General features: G+C 41.4%; 1 protein-coding gene across 6 annotated transcripts in view; it reads right to left on the bottom strand.

Annotated features, from left to right (window-relative positions):
• Positions 1 to 26744, bottom strand: part of LOC118374069 (ribosome-binding protein 1-like) — a 71272-nt gene that overhangs the window by 27920 nt on the left and 16608 nt on the right. For 2 of the 6 annotated variants that reach the window (XM_052473145.1, XM_052473152.1), the window contains exons 1-4: positions 20376 to 20605; positions 3380 to 3508; positions 3050 to 3148; positions 2268 to 2880 (exon numbers count right to left, since the gene is read on the bottom strand). In XM_052473145.1, coding sequence (XP_052329105.1) covers positions 2268 to 2880; positions 3050 to 3148; positions 3380 to 3481 — 814 coding nt within the window. In that variant the 5' untranslated portion in view covers positions 3482 to 3508; positions 20376 to 20605. Of the gene's footprint in view, positions 1 to 2267; positions 2881 to 3049; positions 3149 to 3379; positions 3509 to 20375; positions 20606 to 26744 lie in introns of those variants that run through there. The other 4 variants (XM_052473157.1, XM_052473166.1, XM_052473160.1 and 1 more) reach the window with 3 other exon arrangements.

The following is a 26744-nucleotide window of genomic DNA, read 5'->3' as shown; positions in this document are numbered from 1 at the left end:
TAACAGCCTAGCTAGCAGTTACCTCACTTCCTGTGTTGGTCTGTCTGTCAGTCACAAAAACACAACCCATATAAGGAAGAATGACATCTACAGACAGACAACATACTTCCCTGGTTTTCCAGAAATCCTGGTTGGAGGATTCCGGATTTCCTGCTTATTCCCTTCTGATTCCACGATTCCTCCAACAGGGATTTCAGGAAAACCATGGAATTTATTGAAAGTTCCTGGAATTTTACAACACTAGGAGAAACTACTGTACTTGTGGTCCTGTATTTGTTGTTCTTGTGCAGCTGTAGTAGCTGCACTTTGGTGGCACACACACACATAACCCAACACACACACAGAGGCCTTGGGCCCTGACCGTGTGTGTGCAGTAGTAGTCTTTCGACCAGACCACACCCAGTTAGACTGGCTAAGATCAGACTCCACCACGGCAGCCTTCGTCAGATGCCGCTGAAACGTGTCCATTTGCTCTGACATGTGCTGCTAAAAAAAATGACATGAAAACTTAAAGAATATTTCAGTGAGTGCAGGTTTTTCTTTCTTCCAGTGTATACCTTTTGAACCCGGCACCCAAACACTGTGTTACCAACAAACTTCAGCTGAGCACACCAATTTCTCATTCTAATCAGTCCACCACAGAGAAAACAACTGAGCTTTGTTCTGCAGTGTAGGAGCACAAGTCCCTCTGCAGATAGTATATAGTCCGGCCTATTATACAATTAAGCAATAAGGCCCGAGGAGGTGTGGTATATTGGCCATATACCACAAAACCTTGACGTGCCTTATTGCTACTATAAACTGGTTACCAACGTAATTAGAGCAGTAAACAAGTAGTTTTGCATCATGCCCATGGTATATTGTCTGGTATAAAACTGTGTGGTTCGAGCCCTGAATGCTGATTGGCTGAAAGCCGTGGTATATCAGACCGTATACCACCTGTATGACAAAACATGTATTTTTACTGCTCTAATTACGTTGGTAATCAGTTTATAATAGAAATAAGGCACCTCGGGGGTTTGTGATCTGTGCTGTGTCCAGGCACTCCGCGTTGCGTCAATCAGCATCCAGGAGCCATTTTTCTAAATCAAATAGTCTACTAGTTAGAAATGGAACTGGAAGCGGTGGTGTTCATTGATATCTCTTAATGTAAACTACGCTTTGTCCCTATTATTGCTCGAACAATTTCTCTTTTCCACAAAATTGAAAAAAATATGCAACTAGGAAACTAAAAGGCATGCCCACACGCCAATATTAATAATGCCTTGCGATCGAAAGGACGGCCTTTCACATCGCCCCAATGCAGTATCGGCGATATCATGGACAGTAATGATTTTAGGACATTCCAAGATCTGAAAGAAGCATTTTATTATTCTTACTTAAGTCAGCTATGCTGGCCTATGGAGTTCCATGGGAAATCCAGCTGTCAACCTGTCCAATTATGGAATTTGTAAACAGACTACCTCTGTAACATATAAACTAAACTATTGGAAAGCCCATACTCTGAGCTAGCCATTAAAAAAGTATGGCCCACAGATCTAAATGTAACTGAATAATCCTTTAACTAGACCAGAATAGAGAAAAACATTACCTTGGCATCCCATAATTCTGACCATCAATTTTTTCATTTCAACTTTGTTCACAGACTAACACCTAATAAATGTGTCATAATGAAATTGGCCTCAAATCTTTGTATGCATTGCTCTGTTGCTCTGTTTTTGAGTGGCAGCCAAAAGTTACTAGGAAATATCAAATGCAAATATCTTAACTGAATATATGAATATGACATTGAATGTTATACCCGTAACCCCCTTCTAACGTTATACCCGTAACCCCCTTCTAACGTTATACCCGTAACCCCCTTCTAACGTTATACCCCCGTAACCCCCTTCTAATGTTATACCCCGTAACCCCCTTCTAATGTTATACCCCGTAACCCCCTTCTAATGTTATACCCCGTAACCCCCTTCTAATGTTATACCCCGTAACCCCCTTCTAATGTTATACCCCGTAACCCCCTTCTAATGTTATACCCCGTAACCCCCTTCTAATGTTATACCCCGTAACCCCCTTCTAATGTTATACCCCGTAACCCCCTTCTAATGTTATACCCCGTAACCCCTTTTCAAAAAGATGACAAACTAAATAAAAAGTTGGTCACAAAAAATACATGTATATTATCAATAGTTGTGTTGCTCTCTAGTTATGTGAAATAATACATATGTAAAATTATTGAAATGCATTGAAAATAGACCAAGCTTCCTTACCAGACTCAGTTTTTTTCTTGGAAGATGCCTTCTTCTTAGAAGGGTTCTGGGCCTCCTGAGCCCTGGCCTCCTGAGCCCTGGCCTCCTGAGCCCTGGCCTCCTGAGCCCTGGCCTCCTGAGCCCTGGCCTCCTGAGCCCTGGCCTCCTGAGCCTTGGCTGCAGTCGGCTGGGAGCCCACTGGGGGCACTGCCATCACAGGGACCTCCTTGGTGACAGCCTCCAGGACTGGTGCAGGCTTGGAGGGGGCAATGGGGGTGGTGGTCGCCTGAGCTGGCTCTACCTTAGCCACCTTCTTCTCCTTCTTCTTCTTCTCCTTTGGTGCAGGGGCAGGTGGGGCCTCTACAGCAGTGGGAACTGGAGCAGGGTGAGTGGTTGGTTCAAGGGCTGGGGCAGGAGCAGTGACTTTTTCTGGGGCTGGGGCAGGAGCAGTGACTCTTTCTGGGGCTGGGGCAGGAGCAGTGACTCTTTCTGGGGCTGGGGCAGGAGCAGTGACTCTTTCTGGGGCTGGGGTTTGTTCAGGTACGGCCACTGGGAACTCCTCTGGTTCCGATTCCGGCAGCTTCCCATTGGGCTTGTCATCTTTCTTCTTACCACGGTTCTTCTTCTCAGATATCTTAATGATTAGAATAATACATTTCATTTAGAACACACTTTAACATTATATATGACAATCAAAATGCGCTGCAGTATGTATGTGCATTAAAATGCACGCAGGCACACACACAGCTAGAATAATTCTACAAAAAGGCATTTGAGTAGAGGTGTGTTTTATCTCGTTTTACCTTGTCCTTCTTCTTGTCCTTCTTGGTCAGTTGGCTGGGAGGTGCCATCTTGCCCAGCTCTCTACGCTGCTGGGCCAGAGCCTCCTCATACGAGGTCTCCTTCATGGCGAAGAATGAGAAAACTTAACAGTTAAATGTAATACATGATCACCACCACGACAACAACTGTGTATCTCAGTAGGTTGAGCATGGTGCTTGCAATGCCAGTGTTGTGGGTTTGAGTGCTGCTGGGGCTACCCATAAGAAAAATGCACGCACGCATGACTAAGTCGCTTTGGATCTGCTAAATGGTATACATTATGATTATTATATTAACAACAGTTAGGCTACCTTCATGGAGAAGGTGGAGACCAGGACGATGCCAAGGGCTGAGATGAACATGAAGCCTCCAAATACCATTATGCCTAGCGTCTGAGGGTCATACAGATCCATGATGACCACTATGACGGGTTAGCTGTCCTGTTGGATGGGGAGAATGAAAAACAGAAATTATTATAATTGTATTTAACCTTTATTTAAGAACCAATAGAATGGCCTAAAAAAGGTGCAAACTTAGCCCAGCCCGGGTACCGGGCCATGCAAAACGAACTCGCCCAGTGAAAGAGAGAGGGTGTGGGAGGGCGGGAGTGTGAAAGCCTATGTGTAAAGTACTCAGTACAGATGGTTAGTGTACTTATAACATTGTTCAAATCAAATTGTCACATGCCCCAAATACAACAGGTGTAAACCTTACAGTGAAATGTTTACTTACAAGCCCTTAACCAACAATGCAGTTAAGAACCCCCCCAAAAAGAGACAAGAATAACAAATAATTAAAGAGCAAATCAAATCATCAAATCAAATGTATTTATATAGCCCTTCGTACATCAGCTGATATCTCAAAGTGCTGTACAGAAACCCAGCCTAAAACCCCAAACAGCAAGCAATGCAGGTGTAGAAGCAACAATGAATAACAATAGTGGGACAATATACCATTACAGAGTCAATGTGTCAATGTGTGGGGGAACCGGTTAGTCGACGTAATTATGTACATTTAGGTAGTTATTAAACTGGCTATGCATTGATAATAACAGAGAGTAGCAGCAGCGTGGATGGGGGGGGTAATGCAAATAGTCTGGGTAGCTATTTGATTAGCCGTTCAGAAGTCTTATGGCTTAGGGGTAGAAGCTGTTTAGAAGCTTCTTGGATCTAGACTTGGCGCTCCGGAACCGCTTGCCGTGCAGTAGCAGAGAGAACAGTCTATGACTAGGGTGGCTGGAGTCTGACAATTTTTAGGTCCTTCCTCTGACACCGCCTGGTACAGAGGTCCTGGGTGGCAGGAAACTTGGCCCCGGTGATGTACTGGGCTGTACGCACTACCCTCTGTGGTGCCTTGGGGTTGCCATACCAGGCAGTGATGCAACCAGTCAGAATGCTCTTGATGGTGCAGCTGTAAAATCTTTTGAGGATCTGAGGACCCATCCAAAATCTTTTTAGTATCCTGAGGGGGAATAGGTTTTGTTGTGCCCTCTTCACGAATGTCTTGGTGTGCTTGGACCATGTTAGTTTGTTGGTGTTGTGGACGCCAAGGAACTTGAAGCTCTCAACCTGCTCCACTACAGCCCTGTCGATGAGAATGGGGCTGTGCTCGGTCCTCCTTTTCCTGTAGCCCACAATCATCTCCATTGTCTTGATCACGTTGCGGGAGAGGTTGTTGTCCTTGCACCACACGGCCAGGTCTCTGACCTCCCTATAGGCTGTCTCATTGTTGTTGGTGAGCAGATGTGTTGGTGCCTACCCTCACCATCTGGCTGTGGCCTGTCAGGAAGTCAGGATCCAGTTGCAGAGGGAGATGTTTAGTCCCAGGGTCCTTAGCTTAGTGATGAGTTTGTGGGCACTATGGTGTTGAACGTTAAGCTGTAGTCAATGAACAGCATTCTCTAGGTGTTCCTTTTGTCCAGGTGGGAAAGGGCAGTGTGCAGTGCACTAGAGATTGCATCATCTGTGGATCTGTTGGTGTGGTATGCAAATTGCAGTGGGTCTAGGGTTTCTGGGATAATGGTGTTGATATGTGCCATGGCTAATGCTGTGTTGTTTTACTCAATGACCAGCCTTTCAAAGCATTTCATGGCTACAGACATGAGTGCTACGGGTCAGTAGTCACTTAGGCAGATTACCTTAGTGTTCTTGGGCACAATGACTATGGTGGACTGCTTTAATAAACATGTTGGTATTAGACTCAGACAGGGAGAGGTTGAAAATGTCAGAGAAGACACTTGCCAGTTGGTCAGCGCATGATCGGAGAACACGTCGTGGTAATTGTTGTATCCATAGAGACAGTTTATTTTTCCTACAGTTACACGCATTTAAAATGCTTCAAGCTTTAACAGTACTTATGGATGTGTGTCGCCATTAATAATATATGCCACTTAGCAGATGCTTTTATCCAAAAGCGACTTCTAGTCATGCGTGAATACATTTCAAACATGGATGGTCCCGGGGATTTAATCCACTACCCTGGTGTTACAAATGCCACGCTCTACCAACTGAGCTACAAGACCACAAAATACATTAACTCGAGTAATTATTTTAATCGTTTGACAGCCCTAGAAATAAATAATCAGAAAAAAAAAAAAAAAAAAATCACCCGTTGATGCAGCTGAATTTTAAATGACATTGGAAGCCCTTTGGCCTAGAAACATTTTTGCATTAAAGCCAATTTCCTGCAATTCTACAAATTTCTCCACGGAGCTGAGAAAATATTGCAGTTTTAAAGCTAATTTCCTGCAATTATATGCATTTGCCATGGCTAATGCTGTGTTGTTTTACTCAAACATAATAATAATCTCAATACTGCTAAATTCATTGTTTTGTGAATTTTCAATTCTCCCCGACTGTCTAGTTGTCATTTTGGTGATTGAGAACTAACAAAGATTATATTATTTTAAAATATATGTCCATTATCTTTTCTATATGCTTTTTATCTGGTTATAGTAATTTTAGCTTACACTGAAAGCATCTTTCCATCCTGAATTTGCATTTAATTTATCATACTGTTTGGACTTAGGTGACCCAGAAAAAAATGCTTAGGCGGCACACCCAAGTAGTTCAATAGCAGAAAAATCCCTGTATATCAAAAGGGCACTTCATTCCATATCACAGGCTTTTAAAATCCAATTTTGGAGCACAATTTCTACTTAAAATATCAAAGTGATCCAAAAGGGACTCACTTCGTTGAACACACAGGGAAATGGATAGTTAGGCCTAGCCTAATTAAAAAAGGGCAGTTGGTCTAACTCCAAGTTGTCTTCAGCTCTCTCATCTTAGACAACCTTTGCTTTCAAGTTCAAAGTACAAAGTTACTACAAGACCATGGTGCTTGCCTACGGAGCTGTGAGGGGAACGGCACCTCAGTACCTCCAGGCTCTGATCAGGCCCTACACCCAAACAAGGGCACTGCGTTCATCCACCTCTGGCCTGCTCGCCTCCCTACCACTGAGGAAGTACAGTTCCCGCTCAGCCCAGTCAAAACTGTTCGCTGCTCTGGCCCCCCAATGGTGGAACAAACTCCCTCACGACGCCAGGACAGCGGAGTTAATCACCACCTTCCGGAGACACCTGAAACCCCACCTCTTTAAGGAATACCTAGGATAGGATAAGTAATCCTTCTCACCCCCCTTTAAGATTTAGATGCACTATTGTAAAGTGACTGTTCTACTGGATGTCATAAGGTGAATGCACCAATTTGTAAGTCGCTCTGGATAAGAGCGTCTGCTAAATGACTTAAATGTAAATGTACACCCTCTTTTGCCCTCAGAACAGCCTCACTTCATCAGGGCATGGACCCGAAAGTTGTCAATGCTTCATACAAAATGTTTTTCTCAGGAGTCTTTTGTTGAAAATGTATGTTGGTCTGATGTGTATGAGGAAGTGAATCCAGATGCACAACTGGAAGTATTTGTAAAATTATTCATGACAATTGTCAACAAGCATGCACCTGTTTTTTTTATTTTAATGTATTTATTTATATTTATTTAACCTTTTTAACTAGGCAAGTCAGACAAGAACAAATTCTTATTTACAATGACGGCCTACGAAAAAGCATCCTGCAGGGACGGGGGCTGGGATTAAAAATACAGGACAAAAACACACATCACGACGAGAGAACACTACATAAAAGAGAGACCTAAGACAACACAGCAAGGCAGCAACACAACATGACAACATGGTAGCAGCACAGAACATGGTACAAACATTATTGGGCACAAACAGCACAAAGGGCAAGAAGGTAGAGACAACAATACATCACACAAAGCAGCCACAGCTGTCAGTAAGAGTGTCCATGATCGAGTCTTTGAATGAAGAGATTGAGATAAAACTGTCCCGTGTGAGTGTTTGTTGCACCTCGTTCCAGTCGCTAGCTGCAGCAAACTGAAAAGAGGAGCGACCCAGGGATGTGTGTGCTTTGGGGACCTTTAACAGAATGTGACTGGCAGAACGGGTGTTGTATGTGGAGGATGAGGGCTGCAGTAGATATCTCAGATAGGGGGGAGTGAGGCCTAAAAGGGTTTTATAAATAAGTATCAACCAGTGGGTCTTGCGTCAGGTATACAGAGATGACCAGTTTACAGAGGAGTATAGAGTGTAGTGATGTGTCCTATAAGGAGCATTGGTGGCAAATCTGAGTAACATGCTATACATGACAGGTAGCAGCTGTACAGTAACATGCTATACATGACGGTAGTAGCTGTACAGTAACATGCTATACATGACGGTAGTAGCTGTACAGTAACATGCTATACATGACAGGTAGTAGCTGTACAGTAAGTAACATGCTATACATGACGGGTAGTAGCTGTACAGTAACATGCTATACATGACAGGTAGTAGCTGTACAGTAACATGCTATACATGACGGGTAGTAGCTGTACAGTAACATGCTATACATGACGGGTAGTAGCTGTACAGTAACATGCTATACATGACAGGTAGTAGCTGTACAGTAACATGCTATACATGACGGGTAGTAGCTGTACAGTAACATGCTATACATGACGGGTAGCAGCTGTACAGAAACATGCTATACATGACGGGTAGCAGCTGTACAGTAACATGCTATACATGACGGGTAGCAGCTGTACAGTAACATGCTATACATGACGGGTAGTAGCTATACAGTAACATGCTATACATGACAGGTAGCAGCTGTACAGTAACATGCTATACATGACAGGTAGCAGCTGTACAGTAACATGCTATACATGACGGGTAGCAGCTGTACAGTAACATGCTATACATGACGGGTAGCAGCTGTACAGAAACATGCTATACATGACGGGTAGTAGCTGTACAGTAACATGCTATACATGACGGGTAGCAGCTGTACAGTAACATGCTATATATGACGGGTAGTAGCTGTACAGTAACATGCTATACATGACGGTAGTAGCTGTACAGTAACATGCTATACATGACGGGTAGTAGCTGTACAGTAACATGCTATACATGACGGGTAGTAGCTGTACAGTAACATGCTATACATGACAGGTAGCAGCTGTACAGTAACATGCTATATATGACGGTAGTAGCTGTACAGTAACATGCTATACATGACGGGTAGCAGCTGTACAGTAACATGCTATACATGACAGGTAGCAGCTGTACAGTAACATGCTATACATGACAGGTAGTAGCTGTACAGTAACATGCTATATATGACAGGTAGCAGCTGTACAGTAACATGCTATACATGACAGGTAGCAGCTGTACAGTAACATGCTATATATGACGGTAGTAGCTGTACAGTAACATGCTATACATGACGGGTAGTAGCTGTACAGTAACATGCTATACATGACAGGTAGCAGCTGTACAGTAACATGCTATACATGACAGGTAGCAGCTGTACAGTAACATGCTATATATGACAGGTAGTAGCTGTACAGTAACATGCTATACATGACAGGTAGTAGCTGTACAGTAACATGCTATACATGACAGGTAGCAGCTGTACAGTAACATGCTATACATGACAGGTAGCAGCTGTACAGTAACATGCTATACATGACAGGTAGTAGCTGTACAGTAACATGCTATACATGACGGGTAGTAGCTGTACAGTAACATGCTATATATGACAGGTAGTAGCTGTACAGTAACATGCTATACATGACGGTAGTAGCTATACAGTAACATGCTATACATGACAGGTAGTAGCTGTACAGTAACATGCTATACATGACAGGTAGCAGCTATACAGTAACATGCTATACATGACAGGTAGCAGCTGTACAGTAACATGCTATACATGACAGGTAGCAGCTGTACAGTAACATGCTATACATGACAGGTAGTAGCTGTACAGTAACATGCTATACATGACAGGTAGTAGCTGTACAGTAACATGCTATACATGACGGTAGTAGCTATACAGTAACATGCTATACATGACGGTAGTAGCTGTACAGTAACATGCTATATATGACGGTAGTAGCTGTACAGTAACATGCTATACATGACGTCAGAGCTCTGGCTTGGCTCTTCACAGCTCTGTATGGGTTTTGACTGACAGCTGTTCTTAACTTGAGCACCGAGCATGACAAGAAGTTGCCCCCATCCCTCCGGCTAATTGGGCAACTTTTGCTAATATTTTGTCTGAGTGACGGAAATGCTGTAAATGATGACTCAATGTATTTTGAAAGATGAGATGTTGAGGATTATAATAAATACCGCTTTGATGTGATTACAAGCAAGCCAAACACCTGTGAGTCCAAATGTGCACTTCACATTTCCAAACCATAAAACTAAAGTCATATACAGTGTCAATGTTTATGATCACTATGTTTGATGTACAAGATGACATGGCGATATATTCTGTTGAGAACAACCCAGGGTATTACCATTTTTGTTTATTGTGAGCACCCGAATGCACTCATGACTGACTATGAGCACCAAAACTACATTATGATTCTCTGAATTGCCATGTGAAAACCTAACACTAAGATCGTATTTTATAACTTAGCTAGTCACGTTGGCAATAGAACAAGCTTTCAAATCATGCCCACCTGACCCAGATTGCGATTTACAATGGACCGTTTTTAAATTGAGTAAACAGTCATTTTGTGATGGCGGAGATATGGGGTTGTGTTCCAAATGAAACAACTACAAGTAAGCTTGCTCTAGTTCCTGAACAGCAAAGCTAGGGGAGAACAAAAAAAAGTACCTTATAGTTGAAGACTCTTTAAGTCATAAAAGCACATTAAAATTGCTTAGGAACTGTTCACACATTGGAGAGGTGCATGACCACTTGGAGACACAGGATAGTCCTCTTACTCAAACACCTTGTACCTACCCCACATTTTCCAGGAAGTCTTATAATGTTACTGAATCTACACAGAGTATTTTCAGATTTAATTATCAACAAATGTTGCAAAAAGTAAAACAATTAAATAAAAAGTCATAAACCAACAGTGTAATGTCTGTATTCAGTCATGGGTCAGGTGAACTGTTGTGCATTCACCTTCGATCTAAAACTTTTCCATTATATCAAAACTGTTCCCTTTCAATTGCTACCATGGTCATGCATATGCTTTTCATATTTCTTTGGTAAGAAAGATTTCAATTCAGCCCTATTCATACAGGCTAATTCCCTTCTCAAGTTAGTGTGGGAGAGGTGGAAAAACTATTGTTATCAATCAATAATAAGCCACCAGGTATCCACAACCAAGATAGGAAACTATTGGGAATGGTAGCAGACTGTATTGCCACCTCTATTTGCTAGATATTTAACCAAAGCCTGAAGGAGTGTGTCTCCACCAATGGTGTAAAGTATTTAAGTAAAAACACTTTAATTACTTAAGCCATTTTTTCTCCTGTAGTTTACTATTAATATTTGACTACTTTTAAAGAAAAGAATGTACTTCTTACTCCATACATTTTCACTGATAACTAAAAGTACTTGTTACATTTTGACAGGAAAATTATCCAATTCACACACTTATCAAGAGAACATCCCCGGTCACCCCTAGTGCCGCTGATCTGGCGGACTCACTAAACACAAATGCTTTGTTTGTAAATTATGTCTTAGTATTGGAGTGTGCCCCTGGCTATCCGTCAATAAAAATAACATTTAAATGGTGCCGTCTGGTTTGTTTAATATAAGGAATTTTAAATGGTTTATAATTTTACTTTTGATACTTAAGTACATTTGAGCATTTCCATTTACTTTTGACACTTAAGTATATTTAAAACCAAATACTTTTAGACTTTTACTCAAGTAGTATTTTACTGGGTGACTTTCACTTGAGTCATTTTCTATTAAAAGGTATCTTTACTTTTACTCAAGTATGACAATTGAGTACTTTTTCCACCACTGGTGTCCACAGGCGTGGGAGGAAGCTAAAGTAATTCCACTACCTAAAAATAGTAAAGCACCCTTTGCTGGCTCGAACAGCCACCCAAATCAGTTTGCTGCCTGGCCTTAGTAAATTGGATGGCGAGAATTGTGTTTGACTACTGACTTTCAGCATTCCTACAAAGAAGGGCACTCAGCTTGTTCTGCACTGACTCCGGTGACTGATGATTGCCTAAAATAAATTAATAATAAGATGATAGTTGGAGCTGTATTGTTAGATTTCAGAGCAGCCTTTGATGTTATTAATCCTAAAGCTTCTCTAACATCAGATATGTACAGTGCGGTGTCCTTCAGGGAAGCTGCCTTTGGCCTCTATTTTTATAAATGATTTGCCACTGGTCTTACACAAAGCTACAATGACTATGTATACAAATTACTTCACACTCTACAGGTCAGCATCCAAAGCCAGTGAGCTCACTGAAATTCAAAATACAGAGTTACGGTCAGTATCAGAACGGGTGACTAATAATAAACTGGTCTTAAATATATATAAAACTAAAAGCATTGTATTTGGTTCAAAGCATTCTCTAAGACCTAAATGTCAACTGGAGTTGTGCAGAGGGTAGGGTATTAACATTGAGCAAGTCGAGGAAACTAAACTCCTAGGGATATTGTTGTGAAGATGGGGAGGGGTATGTCTGTTATAAAAAGATGATCTGCGTTTGACACAAAATCAACTGTACCACCTCGATTCGGTCTTACGTAGCAAAACGTTTAATAAATTTTTATCCCGTGTAAAAAACAGAGCTAGAAAATGGTATATCATACATTGCAGTTGAGGAACAACGGGAAAGTCATTCTGCTTTGAAAGTTGATAAACTTGTAATCCCACTTTTGAGAAAATGGGCCTTGAATAGTTTGATACACCTACTGGAGAGCTCTTCTTTGTCAGTCATTCAGCATCATTCACACCATCTCTTAAGCCTAAGCCACACCCATCTCTTTTTTTTAACCTTTATTTTACTAGGCAAGTCAGTTAAGAAGAAATTCTTCTTTTCAATGACGGCCTAGGAACAGTGGGTTAACTGCCTGTTCAGGGGCAGAACGACAGATTTTGTACCTTGTCAGCTCGGGGATTTGAAATTGCAACCTTTCGGTTACTAGTCCAATGCTCTAACCACTAGGCTACCCTGCCGCCCCTTTAAGGATTCACATGCGAGGCCATGTGGCAAACACACGCTGTATCAAATAAAATGTGTTTATTTGTCACATGCACAGGGTACAGAAGGTGTAAACAGTACAGGGATAGTACTTGCATACCAGCAATATCAAAAACTGAAAGTGTTCAAATAAAAATATTTTGTTGTTATTAGATTACCCGACACACTTGGCTAAATATATGGATCGTGTGAAGGAAATGTTATTACCAGCCTCCATCCACATCTAGCTAAGCAGATGGGTCACTATTGTCTAGACATGTACACATCTTCATGAAATACAATCGATGGCCTTAATTACCCCCAGACACACCCAATTTGATAGGTTGTGTAACAATCTGGCCGAAGTGGAGTCTTTTGATTAGACATGTAGTTAGCTAGCTAAACAATGAACCGGAACAACCCAACTCATACTACTACCAATACAAACATTGTAGTATGAATCTGCAGGTAGCTAAAGCTAACAAACTAGGTTCAAAGTTAACTAGCAATGCAAATGGATTTCTGATTCAAATAATATTATTACACAGATCATACACATAAGGTTAGCCAGCAAGCTAAAAATTTGCTAACAGTATGCTTTAACTTGCAATAAAAATGACTGACAAAATTATAAAGTATATCTGGAAAATGTAGCTAGACTCCTACCCGTATACCTGGATGAATGCTTCATGGCAGACTGGAACCATTTAACTCTGTTTTGTTTGGAGCTAGCTTGTTTGGCCAGCGTTGTGTTAAGTCACACCGGTTCACACTGACCATGACGTGTGCAGAAAGTAGCCCATCACTTTTTCCTACTGATCTGTCGATAGCGTCTGCTAAATTCTGGACATCAATTTTGTTGAAAAAAGTAGCAAAAGTTTTGTAGTTCTCAATGGTTAACATTATATCTGTCAAAAACAGCACGGTAGAAAGGACTGTCAACACATACTGAACAGCTCACGTTAAAGACTGGTCTGCCATGTAGCACGCTTCTATCTAAACTAATTTCCCGGCATGTCCAGCCCATACATTATCTCAGCCAATCATGGCTAGTGGGAAGGTTCCTACATTTTTCCATGGCTAAACCAACTAGGCTCGTAATTTAACAATTTTAATCATATTTATGGATGGAATACAAGTTTGTTATTAAGGCACATGAAAATTCACATTCCAGAAGGCAATTCTGCCGAAAAACGCATTTTGATAAAAAAAGAAAAATGTTTATGTTCAAATGCTGCTCCTGTGAAGTACAGTAGTGATGTCGACATATGCCGAGTTACCTGAAACAAGTCACATGTGGTCAAGTGTAGCAAAGAAAGATCTAGCAAAGCTGCAGCTGGCTCAAAACGGAGCAGCACGCCTTGCCCTTAACAACACATACAGAACTAACAACAACATGCATACCAGTCTTTCCTGGTTGACAATTGAGAGACTTACTGCTTCTCTTCTAGTTATGAGAAATGTTGCTGTAATACATTCCAGATTGTTTGCATAATCAAATAACATTCAACTCAGACACCCATACATACCCCACAAGACATGCCACCAGGAGTTTATTCACAGTCCCCAGATCCAAAACGAATTCACGGCAACGCAAAGTATAATACAGAGCATTGATCGCATGGAACTAACATCTCCAATTACTCAAGCAAACAGCAAAATTACCTTTAAAATCAGATTAAGCAACATCTCACGGAACGGTGGGGACTGTGAGGACACACACAAACACAATCATTTTGTTGTATGGTTTTTATTATAATTTTTGCATATCGTTGCATTTCAAATTTGTGTGACTGTCCTTGTCTATTAGTGTTTTGTTACTTGTCATGTTCTGCGTTTTTTGTGGACCCCAGGAAGAATAGCCTAGCTGCTACTTCTGCAAAAGCTAATTGGGAACCTAATAAACAAATAATCAAAAGGGGTGCTGTCAAAAAGGGATTGAAACCCTAAACTAAACCCATTTTGGCAAATCAAAAGAAAGAAGTATGCTTAAATTGAAAGCTCTTTCTGCCACCCAAGTGCAGCATAGCCTACCTGCTCAGTGTTTTTATAGGCCCAATTATGGCTTGGTGGAATTAACCATTTGGCAAATTATGCAAAGGGGGGAGGAAATATAAGCCGTGAGTCATGGCAAGAGCTCAGCCTCTCCATTTTGTTAGGAAGTAAGGTCAAGCTAGACAGAGTAAACCATGTGCTGCCTCTAACCTGCACACCATGCTTTAAAAAAAGATATGTGTAGAAAGAAAAGGCAACACAGAGCTAGCCATATGCCACCTACTGTACCTCTGAAGAAATGTCCTTTACATGCAGAGAGAAATGCAAATCTCAGTCGTTTAGGAAAATCATATAGCCCATTATGCAACATCACTTTCCATCCTTCTCACTCTCTCTAATATTAGTATACTCCATCTGAAGCTCTCCATTACAGTCAATAGAATCTAGCCTATTAGGGTTGCCACATGTCCCGGATTATATGGGACAGTACCACATTTTGGCACTGTCACGCATCCCACATCGCACACCCAAACAATAATGCCCTGTGTTTTATCAACAAATTAAAACACTACTAATTTACAAAAAAAGGTTCATTTGTCTTATATTTCAGTAAGGGTTCCTATGCATTTGATGATAATTTACAGTCCAACCTCTCTCCGTTGCAGTCAAATTGCAATTATGACAAGATATTATATGATAAAGATGTGCCGGTGGTGATGTTATACACTTCTCCAATCGATGTTTAGATCTGATGATCACGGTACTCCATCTTGTTTCTTTTTTTGTTTATCTGTCGCCCCTAGCCTCGATCTCAGGCCCTGTGTGTAGTTAACTGACCCTCTATGCCCATTCATCAACATTTTACCGGTTGTTGTTGTCTTAGCTGATTAGCTGTTGTTGTCTTAGCTAGCTCTCCCAATCAACACCTGTGATTGCTTTATGCCTCGCTTTATGACTCTCTGGACCCGTGCAAATCAGCTGGGCTAGACAATCTGAACCCTCTCTTTCTAAAACTATCCGCTGGCATTGCTGCAACCCCTATTACCAGTCTGTTCAACCACTCTTTCGTATCGTCTGAGATCCCTAAAGATTGGAAAGCTGCCGCGGTCATCCCCCTCTTCAAAGGGGGTGACACTCTACACCCAAACTGTTATAGACCTATACCCTTCCTGCCCTGCCTATCTAAAGTCTTTGATAGCCAAGTTAATAAACAGATCACTGATCATTTCGAATCCCACCGTACCTTCTCCGCTGTGCAATCCGGTTTCCGGGCTGGTCACAGGTGCACCTCAGCCACACTCAAGGTACGAAACGATATCATAACCACCATCGATAAAAGATTGAAGACGGCTGAACAGTACATCGACCTGGCCAAGGCTTTCGACTCTGTCAATCACCACATTCTTATCTGCAGACTCAATAACCTTGGTTTCTCAAGTGACTGCCTCACCTGATTCACCAACTACTTTTCAGACAGAGTTCAGTGTGTCAAATCGGAAGGCCTGTTGTCCGGACCTCTGGCAGTCTCTATGGGGAAACCACACGGTTCACTTCTCGGGCCGACTCTTTTCTCTGCATATATCAATGATGTCGCTCTTGCTGTGGGTGAATCTCTGATACACTTCTACGCAGACAACACCATTCTGTATTCATCTGGCCCTCCTTTGGACACTGTGTTAACAAACCTCCAAACGAGCTTCAATGCCAACAACACTCCTTCCGTGGCCTCCAACTGCTCTTAAAACGATAGTAAAACTAAATGCATGCTTTTCAACCGTTCGCTGCCTGCACCCGCCCGACTAACATCACTGCTCTGGACGGTTCTGACTTCGAATATGTGGACAACTACAAATACCTAGGTGTCTGGCTAGACTGTAAACTCCCCTTCCAGACTCATTAACTTCTTCTGGCTGGGGGGCAGTATTGAGTAGCTTGGATGAATAAGGTGCCCAGAGTAAACTGCCTGCTACTCAGGCCCAGAAGCTAGGATATGCATATTATTAGTTGATTTGGATATAAAACAGTCTGAAGTTTCTAAAACAGTTTGAATGATGTCTGTGAGTATAGCAGAACTCATATGGCAGGAAGAAACCTGAGAAAAATCCAACCAGGAAGTGGGAAATCTGAAGTTTGTAGTTTTTCAACTCTTTGCCTATCCAAGATAGTGTACATTTGGTTTGATTGCACTTCCTACGGCTTCCACTAGATGTCAACAGTCTTTAGAACCTTGTTTGGGGCTTCTACTGTGAAGGAGGAGAGAATAAGAGGAGGTTGACTAAGGGGAATGCCATGAACTCAGTCGGGCGTGCGCACATGATAGGTAGCTGCGTTCCATTGCATTTCTAAAGACAAAGGAATTCTCGGGTTGAAACATTATTGAAGATTTATGATAAAAACATCCTAAAGATTGATTCTATACATCGTTTGACATGTTTCTACGAACTGTAACGGAACTTTTTGACTTTGTCTGCCCTGCGCTTCGTGAATATTGATTTGTGAACTAAATGCAAACAAAAAGGAGGTATTTGGACATAAATGGACTTTATCGAACAAAACAAACATTTATTGTGGAACTGGGATTCCTGGGAGTGCATTCTGATGAAGATCAAAGGTAAGTGAATATTTATAATGCTATTTCTGACTTCTGTTGACTCCACAACATGGCGGGTATCTGTATGGCTTGTTTTTGTGTCTGAGCGACGTACTCAGATTATTGCATGGTGTGCTTTTTCCGTAAAGTTTTTTTGAAATCTGACAACGGTTGCATTAAGGAGAAGTTTATCGAAAGTTCCATGCATAACACTTGTATCTTTTATTAATGTTTATTATGAGTATTTCTGTAAATTGATGTGGCTTTCTGCAAAAATCACCAGATCTTTTGGAAGCAAAACATTACTGAACATAACGCGCCAATGTAAACTTGTTGGATATAAATATGAACTTTATCGAACAAAACATACATGTATTGTGTAACATGAGGTCCTATGAGTGTCATCTGATGAAGATCAAAGGTTAGTGATTAATTTTCTCTATTACTGCTTTTAATGACTCCTCTCTTTGGCTGGAAAAATGGCTGTGTTTTTCTGTGACTAGGTACTGACCTAACAATCGTTTGGTGTGCTTTTGTCGTAAAGCCTTTTTGAAATGGGACACTGTGGTGGGATTAACAACAAGTTTATCTTTAAAATGGTGTAATATACTTGTATATTTGAGGAATTTTAAATATGATATTTCTGTTTTTTGAATTTGGCACCCTGCACTTTCACTGGCTGTTGTCATATCGATCCCGGGATCTCAGCACGTATTAAACATCTCCAAAACAAAATTAAATCTGGAATCGGCGTCCTATTCCGCAACAAAGCCTCCTTCACACACGCCACCAAACATACCCTCGTAAAACTGACTATCCTACCAATCCTCGACTTCGGCGATGTCATTTACAAAATAGCCTCCAACACTCTTCTTAGCAAACTGGATACAGTCTATCACAGTGCCATCCATTTTGTCACCAAAGCCCCATATACCACCCACCACTGCGACCTGTATGGTCTCGTCGGTTGGCCCTCGCTACATATTCGTCGCCAGACCCACTGGCTCCAGGTCATCTATATGTCTTTGCTAGGTAAAGCTCCGCCTTATCTCAGCTCACTGGTCACGATAACAACACCCACCCGTAGCACACGCTCCAGCAGGTATATCTCACTGGTCATCCCCAAAGCCAACACCTCCTTTGGTCGCCTTTCCTTCCAGTTCTCTGCTGCCAATGACTGGAACGAATAGCAAAAATCACTGAAGCTGGAGACTTGTATTTCCCTCACTAACTTTAAACATCAGCTATCCAAGCAGCTAACCGAATGCTGCAGCTGTACAAAGAGCATCTGTAAATAGCTCATCTAATCTACCTACCTCATCCCCATATTGTTTTTATTATTTTTCTGCTCTTTTGCACACTAGTATTTCTACTTGCACATCATCATCTGTACATCGATCACTCCAGTGTTAATTTTGCTCAATTGTAATTACTTGCTACTATGGCCTATTTATTGCCTTACCTCCTCACGCCATTTGCACACAATGTATATAAACTTTCTTTGTGTTATTGACTGTACATTTGTTTATTCCATGTGTAACTGTGTGGTTTGTGTCGCACTGCTTTGCTTTATCTTCGCCAGGTTGTTGTAAATTGTTGTAAATGAGAACTTGTTCTCAACTAGCCTACCTGGTTAAATAAAAGGTGACATTTAAAAAAATATATATTATAATAATTCTGCACAGTGCAAGAAGAAGAGTTGGCCAATTTCATATCGTCAACCAAATACATTTGTCAAATCCTTTCGGGCTACATTCCAGCTAAACTAGGAGTGGACAGTTAACTACCGGTACTTACAAAAGCATGCATCTAACAAAGAGCTACGAAAGTAAGTAAATAGCCATATTAGACTTCAAGACATAAGGTAATTTTGTCAAACTCTCAATGCTCATTCAACATATTTACTGTTACTTTATTCAATCCTGTTTTAAAAGTCTCCCTAAAAGTTTACATTCCCTGACACCAACCAGAAATGTTTCCTTGGCCAAATATTCCCAGATTTTCATAAAACAGCCACATAAGTGTTCTCCTGTTTTTCTAGATCACCAAAAGAGTAGGCTACGTACTCTTCAATTAGCTCACTCAGTGCAGCTGGGGGAGATGTGTGTGCTTGGCATTATAGTGCCAAGCATGTGTTATTATAACAAGTGCTTGGCATAATGCCAACACCAACGCTCCGTCCAAGTTTGGCTGGACATTCCAAAGGGATTATTTTACTCCCTGGCCAGAGCAGTAACTACCCGCCAGCCCCTACTCTCTGACTCCCATCTAAATCAAATCCAATTTTATTGGTCAAAAACACATGTTTAGCAGATGTTATGGCGGGGGGAGCGAAATGATTGTGTTTTTATACATACATTTTTTTTATCCTTATTATACATGATGCTGTATTCCGCCAGGGGCCCCCAACCTCCCAGATAGCATATGAACACACCATAAGCATCAGCAAGAAATTTGCTTTAATACTGCTACATTTTCTCTCATCCTCATGGCAAAATGTGAAAAATAGCACGAGATTTGCTATAAAATAGAACATTTTATCTCTGTCCCATGGCAAAGTGTTGAAATGCAGGAAGTTTAAAAAAACAATTGGGGGGGACTGCTAAAACAAATTTCTACTGCCCCCCCTCAAAAATAAAAGTGGCGGTAGGTGCCCTGGAGCCCCATATGCGGCGGTCAGTCAGGCCCTGTATTCGGCATGTTTATCATAAAAACGCTGTCATGTAATTTCGAAATCTTTTATCATGACATGAAATGGAAATTAAGTTGTGTCATTACTAACTGGCATCTTGTGGGAAACTGTCGTAACTAGCATAGCTAACGCGTTAGCAAGAAAGTCGAGACAGCCAGCTGAGAATTAGCAACTCCACAAATCTATGTAACTACCGTTACAGAGTTTATCTACTATGTAGCTACATCACATCTCGAGTTGAGAATGATTAGCTAGGAGCTGGCTAGCTAACGTTAGCTAGGCTATTAGGCTACAACACGTTAGCTAGCTGTCTTTTTAGCCAGTTAACTTAGTTTCATTGCAAGTTTATTATTATAAAATTGCGAAGTTGTCAGCTGCTGCCTAGTAAGAATCACATGCTAAATAGTTACAGTCATCATTAGCCAACCAGTTAGTTCGTCTGACTACCATCCATATGAAATATGTAATAAGGTTCTGATTTTTCAGAATAGTATTCTAGAGCTCTTCAGAATTCATACCTTATTTTTTTTATATATCTGCTGACGTAGCTACTGTAGACCGCTTCTGGGGGCGGTTGAAGAAGCACGGATTTTGTCGTTGAATTTCTTTCAATCTGAAGTAAAATATGCAGCTATTTCCCCAAATTATCTCTCAGACAGTTCGTCTGGGAATCCTCTTCCTTTAAATGGAGTCGTGGCACTTTGAGCTGGCTCTCATCGGGCCAGTGAGGAGGTTCGATTAATATCGCCCGGGCGCCCGTGTTGAGGTGTTTTGCATCGACTGAAAGTTAATTGCTTTCGATTTTAAAACCGGGCTGCTCCCGGCGTGAGCCAGGTGCCCGGTTCAAAGCCCAAGGTGAAATCTGCTCAAAACAAGAGTGACCTACGTGTGTAAATTAGTAGGATTCTGTGTTGTCCCATGGAAAAGTGATTGATTTTTTTTTTTTTCTTCTTTCCCAAAGATTTTTGTTGAAAATTCAAACATTTATTTTATGTTGACAAAATGACTGAGCCGCGCACAGATTATAGAATGGTGCTCCTCCCTCCCCGCTTTCGCCCGATGTTTGACGGCATTTGCTTAAACACCGACTCCGATTTTGTGCCCTAGACCCATGTCCCTGTTAGATATTGGGCTGATTCGATTATGCTGAACATCAGGGCACCGTTCCATGGCCCGTGACGGGCCGGTCAAAAGCGGTGAGGGAGGAGCGCCTTTCTCAAATCGAACAGTAATCTGCGCACAAAAAAATAACATATATTTTCCATAAAATATATTTTTCATTGGGAAGGCAGATAAAGCGTTTTCATCAAAATCCTTCATTACTTCTCGTGCTTAATTGCGTCACTTTTGTTTGGAGCCGATTTCGCCGTGGACTTTGAATAGGGCTCACATCCCGGAGGCAGCCCGGTCCCAAAACTAATGCAATCAATTTGTGCTAAACACGTCCACACCTCCACTACTAAACATGAATCCCCTCATTAATCCACAAGATTCCTAATTGGCTAAATCTACTCAAGCAATGGAACCAACGATGTCTGTAGCTCACAATGGAAAGTGTTTCTGGGAGTTGTTCTGTGGTTGTTGTTCGTTGGAATTACTTGGCTTGACGGTGAAAGCTCGTTCTTAAAACTACAACATATGTGGAGGCTGGGCACACGGGCAAGGATGTGAGCATCACATATTATTTTCATGCCCCCTTTGTGAACACGATTTCATTCGATTATATTCAAGGTAGCTATGCACATCTGCTTCTGGCACAGGAGTTTGGTGGCACCTTCATTGAGAAGAATGGGCTCTTGTTAATGGCTGGAGCAGAATAAGTGGAATGGTATCAAATACAATGGTATGGTATCAAATGCCAATCCATTTGCTCTGTTCTGGCCAATATGATGAGCCGTCTTACCCTAAGCAGCCTCCACTGGTTTCTGGATGTCCAGAGGTGTAATATTGCAGTGCTTTGCTCTGCAACATAAGGTAGGATAGAGAATTACAAGTCAGATATTGAATTCCATAGAGAATAGGAATATGAAACAGTCCTCTGTCTCTTTGAGTATCCTATATCTAATCAGATTAGGTTATTTTGGAGTTTGTGGTGAGTACAATAGAATAGAACTGAATAGAATAACTTTGTTTTCAGGGTGAATTGCCCATGATGGTTGCCATTTCCCAGGCAAACATGTGAAGAAAAACCGAGACCACACAGACAGTCATCCAGACTTACACAAGAAGTGACCATCAATCAATCAAATCTATTTTAAAAAGCCCTTTTTAAATTAGCAGTTGTCACAAAGTGCTATACAGAAACCCAGCCTAAAACCCCAAACAGCAAGCAATGCAGAGGCAGAAGCACATTGTCTAGGAAAATCACCCTAGAAGGCAGGAACCTAGGAAGAAACCTAGAGAGGACCAGGCTCCGAGGGGGTGGCCTGTTCTCTTCTGCCTGTACCGAGTAGATAGGGTAGGGTGGCGGGACTCTATCAGCCGGGGTCCAGGAGAAGGTAGCACGCCCTGTGAAGTCAGGTTAGGTCAAGGGTCTACAGCTGCAGTCGTAACAGCAACATGACACGGTGGATTGGGGACAGGAACAGCCAGGAGTTCTGGAAAAATGACACATACCGGTATTCAAAGAGGAGTCTGTCATTTGTTTTCTAATTATCTTTTCGTTAAGGAAAGTTCAATGTGACAACTTGATCCAAACATTAGGTCAGAGAACCTTCTACATATGTCACATATGTCACACAAAGATAATAGATGGAAATATATCTCTATGCTGTCAAATATGTCACTTCAGCATTACAGCCTCTGTTCAGCCATCACCTTCTAATGCTGTCACAACCACACCTATCACACAAAGAAAATAGATGGAAATAGATCTCTGTGCTATGAAGTGATGGCAGCAACCTGTGCATTCAACAGAGCTCTTACATTTCCCTTTGGGGAATACAGTATCCTCTACCTTCACCACTGACAGTGCTGTTCCAAACCATCCACTCCAGGGCAATCACAACTGCACCTATTGGATGTGTTGAAAAGTCACTGGTCGCTGTAGGCTACACACACACACTTCCTGACGTGTGCCAAAATGTAATTTTCTCACACTGCTAGCTGCAGGCACCAAGATAACACTGTCAGCACCGCAGTGACGACTCTGTTTTTCGGACGTCTGCTGCTGCTGTTAGTGCGTGTGTTTCGTTGCCCCTCATCTCTTGGGAAATCCCCCTCCTTATCCTGATGTGGCCCAGCCTGCACTAACATCCCGTAAAGATCTATTTATATATTTTGGACACTCACCGGGATCTTTTATGTTTTTTTTGTCTGGGAGTCGGATTTAGCAGCAGCACCACAACTGTCATCGGGGACGGGGAGCGATGAATCTTAGTCTGGGTCCAAGATAGTAGGGTCTTCGCCGGCATTGTTTGGAGGTGTGGCTAGGCCTGGTGCGACCACCTGTTCTCGTCCAGCCAGAAAGCTGTCATCATCGGTGGAAGTGCATGGCTCGGACTCCTTTGGTTTGTCCTCTTCGCTGCTGGAATCAGCGAAACGGGGGCTCGTCGCTCTCGGCGAATGAATTTGCCTGTCCTCGTAGGCTTGTCATTGTTTGGCATTAACATGGTAGCAAATTGTTTTAAATCTCTATAGATTAGTTTTAGCTAAAATTATATCCACTAGTAGTAGCTAGCTAAAGTTATCAGGCTAGGTTAGGCTACTTCCTTAATTACTCATCGTCTTCGTCACACACACACACAAAAAAATGATGCTGGGATACATTGTTGCTCTATACACAAAGTCATAAAACGAAGAACGGAATCCGGTCAATCCACCAATGCTGACAAAATAATTGTTCTTGTGCACACAAAAATATTTGTTTACCAATGACACAGTAAAAACTATAACTGCATACATAACCTAAAAAAAGGAAACGCTGAATTAATGAAAGGAAATGCTAAAAGTACTGCTTAGGATTTATTAATTTGATCCACGATTAGTGAACATGTAAAATGATGTTGAACATTTTGATGTATATTGGGCCCAACACAATTTACAGTACAGCCTACCACACACAGTATGTTGCTATGCAATCTGGTTTCGGAGCAAGTTATGGATGCACCTCAGCCACACTCAAGATCCTAAACGATATCATAACCGCCATTGATAAAAGACAATAGTGTGCAGCTGTATTCATCGACCTGGCCAAGGCTTTCGACACTGTCAATCACCGCATTCTTATCGGCAGACTCTATAACCTTGGTTTCTCAAATGACTGCCTCGCCTGGTTCACCAACTACTTCACAGACAGAGTTCAGTGTGTCAAATCGAAGGGCCTGTTGTCCGGACCTCTGGCAGTCTCTATGGGGGTGCCAACACGGTTCAATTCTCAGGCCAACTCTTTTCTCTGTATACATCAATGATGTCGCTCTTGCTGTGGGTGAATCTCTGATACACCTCTACACAGACGACACCATTCTGTATACTTCTGGCCCTTCTTTGGACACTGTGTTAACAAACCTCCAGACGAGCTTCAATGCCATACAATTCTCCTTCCGTGGCCTCCAACTGCTCTTGAATGCAAGTAAAACTAAATGCATGCTCTTCAACCGATCGCTGCCCGCACCTGCCCGCCAGTCTAGCATCACTACTCTGGACAGTTCTGACTTAGAATATGTGGACAACTACAAATACCTAGGTGTCTGGTTAGAATTTAAACTCTCTTTCCAGACTCACATTAAGCATCTCCAATCCAAGATGAAATCTAGAATCGGTTTCCAATTTAACAACAAAGCATTCTTCACTCATGCTTCAAACATACCCTCGTAAAACTGACTATCCTACCAACCCTTGACTTCGATGATGTCATTTACAAAATAGCCTCCAACACTCTACTCAGCAAATTGGATGCAGTCTATCACGGTGCCATCCGTTTTATCACCAAAGCCCCATATACTACCTGGCTAGACCCCGCTTCATATTCGTCGCCAAACCCACTGGCTCCAGGTCATCTATAAGTCTTTGCTCGGTAAAAATAAATACATATATATAATAGCTATAGTACATGGGTCAATCCATTTTAATTGAATCACTTTTTGACAGCATCCATTTTGATTTAAGCAAAACTTTCCATTACATGTTTTCCCGTGGAAGAAGTGGTCAGAAAGTGACTTTTTGGATCTGAATCCCAAAACATTCAGGAGATAAAGGTGCTCAAAGTTGGTCCATTTTGAATACCCCACCATACCATGAGACATCCATGTCTTCATCACTGGGAAAGATAAACGGTTAAGTTTAATATAATACACTCTTCTCAAACTATTTGATTATTTCTTGAAATAAATATTTTACATTTAAAAAAAAAAACTTTAATTTAATGTCAATTATCTATCCGCATAGGTTGTACTGTAGCTTAGACCTATTTCACATCGTCTGAGGATTTTGTATTTTGCCCTCATCGGTTGAGACACAACATGCTCTTAAATAAAGCGGGGCATTTCAATCATAGAAATAACATTTATAGAATGGACCTATCCCTTCAGACCACAGACCATTAGCTGGCACACCATTGAAATTGAAATTAAATTGACATTTTTACTACTAATTACTACCACAAAGATGACCGCCGGCCCACCCACCGTTGAATGTTATGTCTGTTGTATTATCCATATTTATTTGATTTCAATAGGTTTCCTATGGAGGATTGACAGTATAATTTAAAACAACAGATATTCCCATTCAAGTCAACATTCTCTCGTGTGAACCTCCATCTTTGTGGTACCATTTGAAAGACACAATTTCCATTTTATTCGTATTTTAGTATGTTTATTAGCCAAAACATGTGTCTCAACTGATGGCGAGCACAACACAAACACCTTAGATTATGTAAAATAGGGTCTAAGGTACAACATACTGTATGTGAATTTGAAAACAATGTGTAAGTTAATTGACGTTAAAAGTTTTTTTAAAAATGACAGAATTTGAATAATAAAAATGTAAAAATTGTATGACAACCCTGTTTGTAAGCTTTTAAACTTTTTGTCTTTTCCAGTGATGAAGACATGTCTAATAGTAGGATGTCTAATAGTACGGTGGGGGGGATCTAAAATGAGTCAACTTTCAGCACCTTTATCTCCTGAATGTTTTGGGATTCAGGTTCAAAAATTCACTTTCTGAGCACTTGTACAATGGGCAAATATGTATGGAAAGTTTAATTCAAATCAAAAAGGGGTGCTGTCAAAAAGTGATTGAATTCAAATGGGTTAACCCAAATAGATGTATTAGACCATTGAAGCTTTGACCTCAGCCTTGACATCAGCTCCATGGATGTTCACAACTGTTACTCATCCTCCTTCAGAGAAAACTAGTATTGTGGAGTAACTACAATGTTGTTGATCCAGCCTCAGTTTTCTCCTTTCACAACAATTAAACTGTAACTGTTTTGAAGTCCCCGTTGGCCTCATGGTGAAATCCCTGAGCGGTTTCCTTCCTCTCTGGCAACTGAGTTAGGAATGATGACTGTATCATTGTAGTGACTGGGTGTATTGATACACCATCCAATACCTAATTAATAACTTCACTATGCTCAAAGGGATATTCATTATCTGCTTTAAAAAATATTTTTACCCATCTACCAATACGTGTCCTTCTTTGCGAGGCATTGGAAAACCTTCCTGGTCTTTGTGGTTGAATTTGTGTTTCAAATTCACTGCTCGACTGAGGGACCTTACAGACAATTGTATGTGTGGTGTACAGAGATTAGGTACACAACAACAATTAGGTGCACACAGAGTCCACGCAACTTATTATGTGACTTGTTAAGTACATTTTTAGTCCTGAACTTATTTAGACTTGCCATAACAAAAGCGGTTGAATACTTATTGACTTACTTTTAATTTGTA

Source organism: Oncorhynchus keta, chromosome 2 (assembly GCF_023373465.1).
Source record: "Oncorhynchus keta strain PuntledgeMale-10-30-2019 chromosome 2, Oket_V2, whole genome shotgun sequence".
In the NCBI taxonomy this organism is placed as follows: domain Eukaryota; kingdom Metazoa; phylum Chordata; class Actinopteri; order Salmoniformes; family Salmonidae; genus Oncorhynchus; species Oncorhynchus keta.
Note: the sequence above shows the minus strand (reverse complement) of the source record. Positions and strands in the feature narration are given on the sequence as shown.